This window comes from Camelus dromedarius, chromosome 17 (assembly GCF_036321535.1).
Source record: "Camelus dromedarius isolate mCamDro1 chromosome 17, mCamDro1.pat, whole genome shotgun sequence".
NCBI classification, from domain to species: domain Eukaryota; kingdom Metazoa; phylum Chordata; class Mammalia; order Artiodactyla; family Camelidae; genus Camelus; species Camelus dromedarius.
In genome coordinates, this window is record NC_087452.1 from 44,076,961 (window position 1) to 44,092,640 (window position 15,680).

At 35.2% G+C, this 15,680-nt stretch overlaps 1 protein-coding gene across 1 annotated transcript; it reads left to right on the forward strand.

Moving 5' to 3' along the window:
- Positions 1–435: 435 nt before the first annotated feature.
- LOC105090706 (large ribosomal subunit protein uL1-like) lies at positions 436–1,110 on the forward strand. The gene has a single exon (XM_064496141.1). The coding sequence runs from the start codon at positions 436–438 to the stop codon at positions 1,048–1,050; it is 615 nt and encodes a 204-aa protein (XP_064352211.1). The 3' UTR covers positions 1,051–1,110.
- Positions 1,111–15,680: the final 14,570 nt, after the last annotated feature.

The following is a 15,680-nucleotide window of genomic DNA, read 5'->3' on the forward strand; positions in this document are numbered from 1 at the left end:
AGATTTTCCGTAAGGCAAGGAACTCTAAAATTCTGCCCTTGCCACGTTTTTTTTAATGGATGTGTATGTACAGCTTACAATAAGCACAATCCTTTTAACAAAACATGAAAAGAGTCCAAGGATCTCTCAATCCATTATTGAAATAACCAGATTTTCAAGAGTATTACAATCTTACACTCTTTCTCTGAGCCTCATTCTTGTTATGGTGGCCACTGCAGCTAGCTCTGCCTTGGTCTGGAGTCCAAACAAACTGAACAGCTTCTCTGTAATATGATTTGAGTATCACTAAGTCTTGCCAACCTAAAATTTTCTCCCCTATCAACTAGTATCAGGACCTAAAACCCCATATTCATGTTATCCCTTTCTGTCTTTAAAAAATTTGTCTATTCAAAAACAAAGACGTTCTCTTTTCCAGTTTTCGCAGGGCAAGGCATCATGAGCAGCAAGGTCTCCTGCAACACCCTGTACGAGACAGTGCGGCAAGCCCTGCACAGGAACCAGCGCAAGCGCCAGAAGTTTTTGAAGACAGTGGAACTTCAGATCAGCCTGAAGAACTATGACCCTCAGAAGGACAAATGCTTCTCGGGCACCGTCAGGCTGAAGTCCACTCCCTGCCCCAAGCTCTCCGTATGGGTTCTGGGAGACCAGCAGCATTGTGATGAGGCCAATGCTGTGGATATCTCCCACAAGGACATCAAGGCTCTGAAGAAGCTCAACAAGAATAAGAAACTAGTTAAGAAGCTGGCCAAGAAGTATGAAGCCTTTTTGGCTTCAGAGTCTCTGATCAAGCAGATCCCAAGAATCCTGGGCCCAGGTCTGAATAAGGCTGACAAGTTCCCTTCCGTGCTGACCCACAATGAGAATATGGTAGCCAAAGTTGATGAAGTGAAGTTCACAATCAAGTTCCAGATGAAGAAGGTGTTGTGTCTGGCAGTGGCTGTTGGCCATGTGAAAATGACAGATGATGAGCTTGTGTATAACATCCACTTAGCTGTCAATTTCCTGGTGTCATTGCTCAAGAAAAATTGGCAGAATGTCCGGGCTTTGTAAATTAAGATCACCATGAGCAAGCCCCAGCGCCTATACTAAGGTACAGCTTAATAAACCAGCTGCCACCAAAAACAAACAAACAAACAAAAAAACAAAAACAAAGATGTTAGGACGATCTTCCCTAACTTCTCAATAATATCTCAATGTGAATGTGTTTTCAGATTAGCCAAGGAAATGGAACATGGGATGGATAAATTCTGATGAATACAAATGGGAACAGATGTGAGTATTTCTCTCCCCCATTGTATGCATCAGAATCAATCCATCAGCATGTTCGTAACTGTCCCCTTGACAGTCAAGGAAATGATACTATTTGGCCCTAAGGTATAAAGCTGCTTACTTGTGGGCCTTCTCAGGATGGGATCAGGAGCAGCCTCTGTCAACATGGAAGCACCAAGAGTTTCCAAACAGGTGAAAGGGCCTGAAGTTCTTTTCTCATCTCTCTGAAGATTCCCGGGCTGTCACAATGGCTCCAGACTACCCAGGGTCCTCACCCAAATCTACTTCTTTCCCTCCACTGTGGAGTCGGAGGTGGAGGGGTGAGCTTTGAACTAACTCAAGCGGTCAACTACAGAGTCTGTGGAGGATCCCAGACATAGAGCCAGCAGCCAGCCTAAGATCTCCCTAGATCTCTGAGCAAACGAAGAGTAGAGAAACCATTTTTCTGATTGGGACAGGTAATAATTTCATTCATCAAAAATTTAGCTAAAGCAGGGAATCATTAAAAAAAAAAGTGATGCATAACACCCTCAATAGTTTATTGAAACAAAATATAAACATGCTTTTTTCTGCTAACTTTTTATGTTGGCCCAAGATGTTTTCTTTGAATATTAGAACATTGGTAAAAGTTCTCCATCATTTTTCTTCAAAAGCCACATTCATAACTCACATCTACAATTTCCAGTTTCCATTTCTTTAAAGCAAAGGAAAATTTTAAGGACCATTATGTGGTAATTTGAACACAAAATCCTTCCAAATTTTTCTGTTCCCCTGCAATCATTTATAATTGTCTCACCCATACCTAATTCAATAGCAATTTTTAGCAACTCACATTTACTGACTCTTTTCAAAGTATGCAATTTTGTTTTCATAGAAATAGCTCTCTTTTCATACCCAATGTTCATTGTTTTACATACTATTTAATTAAATTATATAATTACATCAGTTAATGTAGTCAATTGGTTTAGTAGAGGGTGGTTTAGAGAGGCTCAATGTTATTTTTTCTTTGAAGGCAAACTCTTGTCCTAAGATATTTACCTGGCAAATCAGATATTTATGGCAAATCAGATTTTTAATATCCAGGGTCAATTATTATAGATTGAGAACTCTTTTTAGCTCCTCAGGATACAAAAACAATCGAGGAAAGAAGGGCCCTCTGGCATGAGAAGAGGAGGTCACCAAATCCTCTTCCTGAAAGCAACTAAAATAATGGACAATATTAACAAAATAGCTACATCAGGACCCTGGAAATCAACCAAAAGAATGTAACAAACTGAGAAGATTTGCTCATAAGAAACTAGTGATTTTGGAGAAGAACAGTGGGAACCGCAGCATATTTGCCCGGGGCTGATCCCATCAACCTCCCTCACCCTCTCAGATCAGTTAGCATAGTCATTCTAATAGAGGCAGCAAACTGTATTACCAAGTTTCACTGCCAGAAAGGGATGACTTAACTTGCAGCTAGAGGTGAAAATCTGATACTCAGTGAATTATAAGCAGCAATCTCAGTGATGAGCAAAAAAGGAAGGTCATTCATTACACAGTCTGAGGTGGTGGTCCTATTTGGAGCAAACATCAGACTAGAGGACTAGCCAGAGATTTAATAGGGAAATACAAGAAATGAGCACTCACAGAGGCATCCAACAATCTTCCCACATATCTCTGGCTGATCTGGAGTTGGCATCTATGTACAGGAGAGACCAGAGGGAGCCTTACAAAGAGTAAATGCTAGGACACACTTTAAACTGCCTGAACTTTCGATGCATTCTCAAAACAACACACAGAGTCATCAGCACTGAGTGGGACACTTCCTAGTTAAAGATGTATGAACACAACCTCTGAAGAACCATTGGCTGGTCACTAAGCAATGTAGACATAAGGACAACCCCTAGGAAGCCAGGCTTTAAAATAATATATTGAGATATCAGTTTATATTTATTTTATTTATATTTTTAAGTGAGCAAAGAAAGACATCAGCAGCCACATACCTCAAGGGAGACAGATTTCATAGGAAAGTTACTAAACAAACAAAAACCCTCAGGGGCAAAATCAGAATCCAGATTTGCTACTTTATGTTACCCAAAATTTAAGTTTTCAACAAAAAAATTTATGAGACACAAAAAGAAACAGAAATGCATGACCCACATGCAGGAAAAAAGCAGACAAAGAGAAATTGTCTGAGTTGTCCCCAGATGTTGGACTTAGCAGACAAAAATTACAAAGCAGTTATTATAGGTATATTCAAAGAATGAAAGGAAATTGTGTTTAAGGAATTAAAGAAAAAAATGAGAACAATAATCCAAAGAGACAATCTCAATAGAAGTTTTTTTTTTGGATTGTGGATGTAAAATGTACAGTTAACTAAAATAAAACATTCACTATAAGGCTGAACAGCAGATATGAAATAAAAGAAGAATCAATATACTTGAAGAGAGAGCAACAGAAATTACTCAATCTGGATTCCTCAAAAGACTAGGAATAGACTTACCATATGATCCAATAATCCCGCTCCTGGGCATATATCCAGAAGGAACCCTACTTCAAAAAGATACCTGCACCCCAATGTTCATAGCAGCACTATATACAATAGCCAAGACATGGAAAAAGCCTAAATGTCCATCAACAGATGACTGGATAAAGAAGTTGTGGTATATTTATACCATGGAATACTATTCAGCCATAAAAATTGACAACATAACGCCTTTTGCAGCAACATGGATGTTCCTGGAGAATGTCATTCTAAGTGAAGTAAGCCAGAGAGAGAAAGAAAAATATCATATGAGATTGCTCATATGTGGAATCTAAATAAATAAATAAATAAATACATACATACATACATACAAAACAAAACAAAACAAAACAAAACAGAAACAGACTCATAGACATAGAATATAAACTTGTGGTTGCCAAGGGGGTGGGGGGTGGGAAGGGACAGACTGGGATTTCAAAATTTGTAGATACTGACGGGCATATGCAGAATAGATAAACAAGATTATACTGTACAGCACAGAGAAATATATATAAGATCTTGTGGTAGCTCACAGCAAAAAAAATGTGACAATGAATATATGTAGTTCATGTATAATTGAAAATTTGTGCTCTATATTGGAATTTGACACAACATTGTAAAATAACTATAACCCAATAAAAAATGTTTTTAAAAAGAAGAAATTATTCAATCTGAAGAAAAGGGAGAATAAAGATTAAAGAAAAATTAACAGAGGCAGAGACCCATGGGAAAACATCCAGTACACCAGCATAGCTGTAATAGGAGTTTCTTAAAATTCCTTAAAATGTCGTAAAACTTGCCAAATTTAATTTAAAACATTAACGTACAGATCCAAGAAGCTGAAAAAATTAGGAGAAAATCTTCATGAACTTCAGTTAGGCAATGAGTTCCTAGATATGACACCAGACATGCTTTCATAAAAGAATAAAATGATAAATTAGATTTTATCAAAATTAAAAACCTTTTCCACTTCAAAAGATACCTATAAGTAAGTGAAAAGAAAAGCCACAAACTGGGAGAAAATACTTACAAAGCATGTATCCAGATATATAAGATTCTTAAAGCTCAGTAACAAGAAGACAATCCAATTTAAAAATGGGGATTGCATTTAACATTTGTGCACTGTATGTATGTTATATCTCAATAAAAAGGTTTATAAAAAGAAAAAAGAGAGAAGAAAAAGAAAAATGGGGGAAAGATTTGAATACACTTCACAAAAGATAAACAAATGATTAATAATCATGTGAAAAGATGCTCAACATTTTTACTCATTAGGGAAATGGAAATCAAAACCACAATTAAATACCATTACACACCCACTAGAATTTCTAAAATAAAAATAAAAAATAAAAAAACACCAATTGTTAGTGAGGATATAGAGAGACCAGAACCCTCAGTCTCTTAAAATGTTGAATGTACATTAATTAGCCAAATGAGTCAGCATTTCCACTCTCAGGAGTCCAACCAAGAGAAATGAAAACATATGTCCACACAAAAACTTGTGCACAGTTTGTTCATAACAGCATTTTTCATAATAGCTAAAAGCTGAAAGCATCCCAATTAGTAAATGAATAAATAAATTGTGTTATCTCCATACTCTGGAACTGTATTCAGAAATAAAAAGGACCAACTGCTGATTCTCCCTATAACAATCACAAAATCATCTTATTAAATGAAATAATCCCAATAAAAAAAACGTATCACATGAAATGTCCAGAAAAGACAAGTTTATATAGACAAACACACCAGACACATTGGTTGCCTAAGACTGGAGGTGGGAGGAGGATTGACTGCAAACTGGCACAAGGGAATATTTTAGAGTGAAATGTTCTAAAACTGCTCTGTGTAATGGCTGCACAAACTCTATACATTTACTTGAAAGCACTGAATTGTAGACTTACAACAGGTGGCTTTAATGTATGTAAATTATACCTTCAAAACACTATTTTAAAAAATGAGACCTATTTCCCCATCTAATGGTGTAAGGAGAGAAACAGCAATAACCAAGACCACTGTAAGTTTCATAGCAGTGATAGATCAAAGGCCTCTGGGAACACACAGGATGGGGGAGTCAGTGAGCAAGAAGAGGGAGATTAGAAAGGCTTTACGAAAAAAGTGATGTAGGAGCTGAGGCTCTAAAAACACCCTTAGTTTTAAAAAAAATATTACATGAAGTTTAAGTACAGTTTATCCCAGACGTAAAAGGATAGTTCAACATAAGAAATGCTAGCAATGTACTTGATGTCATTAATAGACTAAAAGGAAAAGAATAATATGCAATTATCTCAGCTGGTGCAGGAAAGGAATTTGATAAAGTTCAGCAACAATTCATGGAGGAGAAAAAAAAACTCTTGGCAAACCAGAAAAGAGAAGAGAACCAGGAAGACAGAAATGCACTTCCTTTAAGATAGGAAAAAGCAAAACCACAAGTTTGCTCACTATCTCTACTGTTGTTTAGCATAGTAGTGGAAGTACTGAAACAATACTAGAAGTCAAGTGTAAAAAAAGAAGAGGTGTTAAGATGAGAAAGAGATAAAGATTTATTATTTGTGGAGGCTATGATCACTTACATAGAAAAAGCAATAATCTTTTAGAAATAACAGTTGACCAATGTTGCTGGATATAAGATCAACTTACAAAAGTCAAAATCATTTCTTTCTGTGAGGGAAGGTATGGCTCAGTGGTAGGGTGTGTGCTTAGCATGCACGATGTCCTGGGTTCAATCCTCAGCACCTCCATTAAATAAATAAATAAATACATAAATATACCTAATTACCCTCCCTGACCCCAACAAACAAAAAAATCATTTCTAACTCAGTAGCCAACTAGAAAATAAAATAAAAAGTAAGATAACCTTCACAATAGCAACAAAAAGTATAAAGTATCTAGAGAGTTTCACAATTCACTATGAGGGAAGTTTTTTAATTTAAATAAAGGAAAAAGAAAAAAAGTTACAGAAATGGAGTGGCATTCCATGGTCCTGAATAGGATCACATATGCTTGTCACTTCACTATCAAATAATCTACAAATTCTCCGTAATCACAATAAAAATCCCACCTAATTTTTTATAGGTACTTAACCATCTTGATCATCTCTATGAAAGAATAGACAGAAGTCCACCAAAAAACTAAATCAACTTCAAAAAAGTAGAGGAAAAAACAAGATTAAGAATTTACTAAAGCTGTAATTATAAAATACAGTTTAATTTTAGAGCAAAAGTAGACAAACAGATATGGAGCAGGTGTATTTCATGGAGAAATAGATATGTTTACTCAGCATTTAATAAAGGTGACAGCATAAGTCAGTGAGAAAAGGACACTGTTCAGAAAGTAGTATTGGGAAAATTAAATTATAATATTTAGAAAAGAAAACTAGGACTATTTAACACCATGTATAAAGGTGTATTACATACAGATAAGTGCCTAAATGTGAAAAATAAAATTATAATCTTAATAGATGAAAATTAGTAGAATATCTGTCACCTAAAGGTGGATAAGGCCTTCTTAAATAAAACCCAAGTGCATAAACCACAAGGCAAAAAAAAAAAAGTATGCATTTCCTTACTTAAAAATTAATTCTTTCTTGTCAATAAAGAATACTGTGGACTCACAGACATAGAGAACAAACTTATGGTTACCAGGGGGTAAATGGGATGGGAAGGGATAAATTGGGAGTTCGAATTTTGCATATACTAAGTTACATATATATAAATATATAAATATATTTTATATATATAAATTAGATAACCAATTTCTACTATATAGCACAGGGAACTATATTCAATATCTTGTAGCAACCTATAATGAAAAAGAGTATGAAAATGAATATATGTATATGTATGACAAACATGCTATACACCAGAAATGGATACGACACTGTAAACTGACTATATTTCAATAAAAAAAAAAAAGAACACTGTGGATAAAGTTGACAGACAGTAGATTGGGACAAGAAGCTTGTACTATCCAAGCTGATCAGGAACTAACCTAGAAAATATACACGGAATATTTGCAAAGAAAAAGAAAAAGATCACAATCCCAGCAGAAAAATGGACAAAAGTATGAACAGGTGATTTGTACAAAAGGAAATTCAAAATACTGTCATTAATAGTGACACTCAAAATCATCAGAGAATAAAAATTAAAACAATAATGAAATATCATTTCACCTCAGATAAGACTGGTAAAAATTAGACATCTGGATGAATTCTCACAAAAGTCCATAAGATCAGAATTCTTTTCAGTGGCAGAGAGCTGGGGGCAGTCTGCCTGTCCCTCACTGCAAAAGTGGGTTCATAATATGAAGGGGAACATCCTATGGAGAAAAATACAGCATTAGCAGCTATGGATGGAATGTAACATAGCGAATATAGACGGACTTTTTTAAAACAGGTTTAATGAAAAAAGTAAGGAACACAATGAGATCTATTCTAAAATACAATTTACTTAAACGCAGAATACAAGCACATAAGATAACAATATGAAAAACAGCTCAGGAACAGACAAAAGATGTTCTATAAAATCTTAGACTTGTTCTTTATGGAAAGGGAATCAAAGTAGAAAACTGGAATTAAAGAGAGTCAAATAAGTAAAGTAAATAAATGAATGAATGAATGAATGAGAGAGAATGTCTTCAAAGAACCTGGTAATTCCCTACTTTTTCTTCCCATTTTAAGTGACCCTATGGTCTCTTAATAATTTCCAATTTCCAATTAAATCTTTATTTTTAAGGAATTAATTCATGCATTATGTACTGTGATGAGCAAGGTGTCACCAAACAACAAAATATAAAACCTTTACCTGAGATTTAATTTTCAGTTTCATGTGAAATAAAATGGTGTGACCCCTACAGTCTTCAATGGAACGTGGAGAATACTCTGAGCTAGGTATTTGGAACTCTATAAACTTTGCAAGAAAATTAAAATGAAGCCAACACTTTCTTTCCTTGTGAGTTTGTTAATCCAGTTTTTTTTTCCCCAAGTATTTTTATCCCTGTACTTTCAAACTCTAGACCTAGATATTTTTTTATAACCTGACTGCAAGTTGAAGATATACACATACTCCTACAGTGAGCCTCCCTTGGAATATGCAAAAAGATTAAACAGATTGTGAAATTAAAACCCCATGTGTGCCAAACATGTGGGTGTATTCACTTCTTAATTCTGCATAACCAACATGATTTTGTCTAAGACACAACTTCAGTGTGAGGAAAATACAAATGAGACCTTCAAAGATACTCAGTAAATTCTCGGCTGTTTACGAATACTATTTCTCATGCTTTCTGTTGCTTATTATAGGAAGACTTTGATTTTCTTTGTAGTGTATGTTGGTAAAGCAGAGAATATATTCTAACCATGTGTTAGAAGCTTTGTGACCGAAAGTGGACATCCAGATAGCGCTCTGAGGTCTAGAGCAAAGCTCAGGCCAGCCCACCCTGAGAGTCCTGCCAAGAGCCACAGTGGCTGGCCACAGTCTCCAGTCAACTTCTCTTTACCAACAGCCTCACTGCAGGCCTGGCCCCACCCTGTCCATTCCACAGCATCCCTGCAGAGAACTACTCCCTACTCTGGCCAGAGACCTGCACCTTCACACTGGTCCCCAGGCTGACTTCCTCACAAGCCTACCAGACTCATCGTAGCATTCATCTACAATTGCTGATAATTTATGGTAGAGAAAAAGTTTCTCTTCTCTGACTTAAGATGATTGATGAAGAGTGTTCTAAAACACAAAATAGTCGGGCAAACAGTTAAGAACACACTCATTTGTAAGCGGATTAAGAACATCCATTGGAATTCAAAAAGTCAGCGTACCCATGTCCAACGAGTCCCATGGAACCGTTAAAGGAAGCCCTGCAACTCTCTAACATGAATGCTTGCAAGTTGGAAAATTCAAGTTTTAAATAAACATCTCATAGTTCAGTGTTGACCAAGGTAGGCCCTTCCCACAGCCCTTTGAACCACTCACTCATTCCTCTGCACAGCCGCCAGAGTGGGTGAAGTAACCACCCCTCTGGGCAGAAAGCCACTAGTGCTAATAAATTAACTAATCTTTTGGGTAGACAGCCTTCCCCAGTCTTCTTTGCAAATGCTCAACCCAATGTAGGCTTGCTGACCTCATGGAGCACTTGTGTCCATGAAGCTCTCAGAAGTCTCTTCAGCCCTCGGGAAAGCTGCCAACTCAAAATGAATAAAGCTTGAATATGCAATCTAGATCCATGTTTTATTTAAATTCCAGTGATCTGCTGAGAGGTCTCCTGGCTCCCCTGGGCCCACTAGGGCAACTCTAAACAAACCCCACGGGCAGAGTGCACCAGGCCATTTCATCCACATTTCTACCTCTCTCACAGCTTCCAAAAACCTTTGGGGTAAGCTGAATTTACATGAGCATTTAAAAAAGCAAATTTCTTATATTTTTCAGATGTCATTACAACTCTCATTTCAAATATTCTCTGAGAAGGCTGTTGTCATTCATTTGCAGATGGGAACTGCAAAAAGCTTTACTCCTTTAAGGTTACAGGACTCCCAGGAAGGAAGAGGCAGACTTGGGAGACAAATCAGGCAGGGCTGTCTGCCCATCCCTGGCCTCCACTACTGTCACAAGACCACTGGCTTCTCTACGCAGGCCTCCATGTCTCCCACAGGCCTCTCTTCCACCTCTCTTGGAGTTGAACTGTAGTCGAATAGTTTTTTGATTTATAAAAATACGCACTGACATTGTTCAAAACTGAAGAAAGAAAAGCTACCAATATGCTAACTATTAACAATAACCATTATTGACATTAATGTTAATAATGATTCATTCAACAAATAATATTAATGTATTTACTATCTCATTCCATATGCTTATATGCATTTCATATACTCCATTATGTAGAAAACCTGCTGTGTAGTGTGTCCTGCTTGGTTTTATGTCAGAATTATTTTCTAAGCATTACATACATTATCAAACATCCTTCTGAATCACAGATTTTAACAGTCACAAAAAATTTCATTCTACAGGTATACTATAATTAACTTCATTTAATTACACAAGCAATATATGAAGTACAGATTTTCCTTAAAAAGACAGAACAATCACCCACTCTGCCAATACCAGCTTAACACAGTAGTGTCTCTCTAGATTTTTAAGAGCACAGAAGTACAAAGACAAATGTGGATTCTACTATATTTCTTTGTCATCTGATTTTTAATTAACAATATATGTTAAACATTTTTAATTCTAATAATTTTTTTTGTTATTATTTAACTATCATATTTCATTCTATGGCTATACCATTATATCCCTTTTTAGATATTTAACTTGCTTCAGTTACTAGCCATTATTAACACTGCTTCATCTTTATACATAAATCTTTATGTACAGACCCAATTCACTCATAAATAAAAACTCCTAGAACTATGGTGCCAAAGAATACCTTTCATTTGCTAAGGTTCCTTATTCATTTTGCCCAACTGTCCTTCCAAAAAATGACTCTCAGAACTGCCATCAACAGGGTTTAAGAGCTCTCATGAACCGACATCTAAAACCACCCTTAACATTATAATTGTTTTAAATTATTTTTTCAATTCGATAGCCAAAAGAAGGTATTTCATTATTTGAATTTACATTTGTTTTTCCATAAAGATTGAGCTTTTTCAAATCTTTCTTATTATTAAAATCATCCAATTTGTTGTTAGGTTGTTCATCTTTTTCTTGTTGGATTACAGATCTCTTTTTTAATTTAAGAGATTAACATTCTATTATGGATATCATAAATAGTTTCTCTAATTTGTCATTTGTCCTCGAATTTTTCTTAATTTTTTAAATATTTCCATAATAAAAAATAAATTTCCCAACTTTTAGTCCTGGACACATGGTAGTGTGAGCTGACACAGCCTTTCTCCCACTTCCACACAATACAACTACATAGAAATTATAGATGGGAAGAAAAAATTAAGTATATAGTTTAGGTTAAAAGAAAGGAGAAATTTCTTGGTGCCATAAGCAAAGGGGGCAGGATACAACCATGTGTCAATGTCATGACACTCGAAAGGTGTGTCAAACTGAACAGAGACCCTAAGGATCCTGTGTTTTAATAGTTCCATAGGAATGAGAGATATGGCTCTAAATCCACAAAAGGTAGGGAGCAAAAGCCAAAATCACTCCTATCACCAGACCATGGAAAAACTATTATCTTCATAAAAGAGAAGACTGGCTATATCAAATGAAAGCCCACTCTGTAGCAACTCTTTCACAGTCCAAAATCCGTGGAACTCCCATAGGAGAAAAAAAAAAATAAGAAGCTCTGCTGAAAATGAGTTCACAATTCAAAATTATAAACCACACTCACTACTCACTGTGACTGGGACCCAGTATACATAAAAAATGGACATAGTAGTACTTGTGATGAAGAACAATCTTAAGACTCTTAGATGATTATCTTTTAAATGAAGAAAGATAAAAGAAGAAATAAAATCATACGGAAAACAGAAAAATATGAAAAAAATAATTAGCAAATTAACTTTTTAGAAATTAAAATTTCACTGTACAAGATCAACATAAGATTAAACATAACTGAAAAGTTAATTAACTGGAAGAGGGAGATGAAGAAATTAATAAAACAAAGAGGTGGAAAATGTGAAATAGAACCTTTTAAAGGAGGACAGAAAAGCAAGGTAATATTCTGAGAGACAATAGATGAGACTCTTCTAGAATTAATGAAAGACATGAATCTTCAGTTAAACTATAATGAGCTCCAAAATGATACATTTTTAAAAACCCTATCCCTAGGCACATGTAGTAAAACCCTTGAACATCAAAGTCAAAATGAAACACCATAAAAGGGACTGGAGGAACAAACAGATTATCTATAAGAACAATTACACTGACAGCAGACTTCTCACTAGTGATAACAGAAGTCAGAACACAACAGGTTAATACCTTTAAATGACCAAGGGAAAATAAATATCATCCCAGAATCCTATATGTACTAACACATGATTCAAGGAGGAGGAGGAAATAGTCATTTTCAGACAAAGGCTGAGGAAGAAGAAAACTTACATGTCATAACAGAAGTACCTATTAAAGGAAGTAATACAGGAAAAAGACAACTGAACTCTAAGACAAGAGCAGGATGCAAGAAGCAAGAGTAAAGCAAGTAAACTGGTAAAAATATGGGTAAAGTTATGCAAGCCCTGAATGAAAAAAGAGAATTAGTGACAACAGTAAGGACTTATTTGGAGGACTTAAAGCAAGTGAAACTAAATTACTATAAAAAAGAAACATGAGGATGGGAAAAGGAAAGATCAGAATTAAAATGTTCTAAAGTCCTTGAATTATTCAGGATAAGGTTATTGTTGTAGTTGTTGTTTTAATTAACTATGCATGTTAAAAATTAAAATGTAACCAATAAAAGAATGGAAATAGAATGAATAAATTTCAAAAACAGCTGAAGCTAAAAACGGCAATAAAGAATATTTTATTAACCTAAAGGAAAGTAGGGAAGAAAAAAAGCAGAGAAAAACCATAATAAATAGAAAACATTAAATAAGATGGTAGGTATAATTTCAAATTGTTCATAATGTTTTAAATTAACTGATTTAATGTATTAATTTAAAGAAAAACAGAAATTCTCTGAATATTTATAATTTGGCCATATGCTATTTACTAAAGACTCATCTGAAACATGACAGATAAATGTTAGAAGTATATGGATAGAAAAAGATATGCTGGGCATATCCAACTTAAAAAAGAGGGTAGGGTATATAGCTCAGTGGTTGAGCATGTGTTTGGCATGCACGAGGTCCTGGGTTCAATTCCCAGTACCTCCATTAAAATAAATAATAAAACAAACCTAATTATCTACCCCCACCCCCCCAAAAAAAAAACATTAAGTAAAAAAAAAAAAAAAAAAAAAACTGGTGTAACAGCATGAGTATTATAAAAGAAGACTAAACAAAAAAATACAGATATAGAGATATATCCATGTAGATACAGATACAGAAACATTACATAAGAATAAAAGAAGCAATTCACCAGTAGGAATAATAACTCACATTTATGGAGCACTTATTCTCCATAAGTGGAGAATAGCCAGACACTATTCTAAGTGCTTTTTACATGTATTACTTTATTTAACCCTCACAATGATCCCCAAAGCAAAGCCCATTTTACAGATAAGAATACTGAATTACAAGAAATAAATGATTTTCCCAAGGTCCAGAGATAGTAAATGGTATAGCCATGATTCAAACCCAGCCAGTCTGGCACCAGTGTCCAAACTCTGCATTTTTTGCTAACAGCACAGATTCAAAATATATGAAACACACATTTACAGGACTGCAAAGAAAAATTAGCAAATCCACAATCATAATAGAAAATTTAATATGCATGTCTCGGTATCTAATTAAGCAAATAAAAAATTAATGAGGATACAGAACACAATTAAAATACTTGATCTAATGGCTCTATATAAAACACCATTCCCAACAATTAGAGAATACATATTCTTTTCAAGCAGCATGAAACATTTATAAAAATAGATCACATAAAAGGTTGCAAAGCAGTTCACTCTATAAATCTCAGAGAATGAAAAGCACAGAGTCCATGATCTCTGATTACAGTGTAATTAAATTAGAAATCAGTAACAAAAAGATAACCCCAAATAACCCATATATTTGGAAATTCTAAAACACACTTTAACGCATATTAAGAGTCAAAGGACAAATCATAGTGTATGTAATAAAATCTTTACAGAAAAAATGACAAAAATACTGCATATCAAAAGTTACAGAAGGTAGTGTTAAAGTACTAAGTAAATAGTAATTTTACATTCTTAAAAGTGTATATTAAAAGTGAGGGACAACTACAAATCAGTGAGCTTCAATGCGCAACTAAAGATAGGAAAAAACTCAAGAAAGCATAAAGGGAGAAAATTATAAAGTAAGAGTAACTAATACCAAAAAAAACTCTCATAAGTTGTTTCTAACTAAAATTTGTCCTGAAGAAGAGTACAAACCACCTCAAACACAAAGATGGGAGATCAGAGGTCTCCACTCAACACTGTGTGACCACCAGCAGGTTTCTTAACATCGCTGGGCAGCAGTTTGCACATATGAAAAATTAGTCAGTTAAATCAACTCAGAAACTTTGCTGTTTCAAGACTATACCACCACTACTCCCTTTCAGAAACCATTTACTAAGAAGATTATATATACTTGCAATCAAATGGCAGCTATAGGAGAAGAGTCTTTGGTCTTGATGCAAACAACTCCATGAGAAAGTGAGGAGGCCCATTGTATGGGCAGCTCCTCCCTTATGCCACAAGACTGGGCTGGGGAAATGCTAGAAAATTCCCAACTGAGCAAAGAAACCACCTTTCTTCAAAAGCCTGCTCCTCAGGAATTCACAACTACGAGCTATAGAGGTTCTAAGACTACTGGATGCCATGTGGGTCTGAAGTTTCACATGTATGGCAAGCCCAGGACATACACAGGTCCTAGATAAGAGTAGAGACCCGAAAATATTTTTGAATAAATGAACTAAGATGAAAATGCAAGGTGATGCATGAAAAGTTTAATTAATCACTCAGTTCATTTATTTTTTTTACAAAGTTGGACTAAAGGCCTAAGAGCCTAAATCTTTAAATTAGATTTATGGCTGACAATGACGGATATCCTGACTGACTAAAAAAAATGGATTTCAGCCTTTCTCATGTGCCTGTGGGTATTAGGGCAGGAAGGGGCCACAAAAATCACAAGTAGTGTAAATGTAGCCCAGAAGTTTCTTATGACCGTGCTCTACCTAGAGAACAACAGACTAAACACAGTCCAGGATCTGAAAAAAGACCCTCAGCGTGTGGACTGGTTCCTTGAGAAGTGGAAGTGTGCTCTCTCTAAAATGAGTACACCATACCATCTAATTTG

Coding starts and splice junctions, on each gene's coding strand:
- LOC105090706 (XM_064496141.1), top strand. CDS start 436: ATGAGCAGCAAGGTCTCCTGCAACACCCTGTACGAGACAGTGCGGCAA.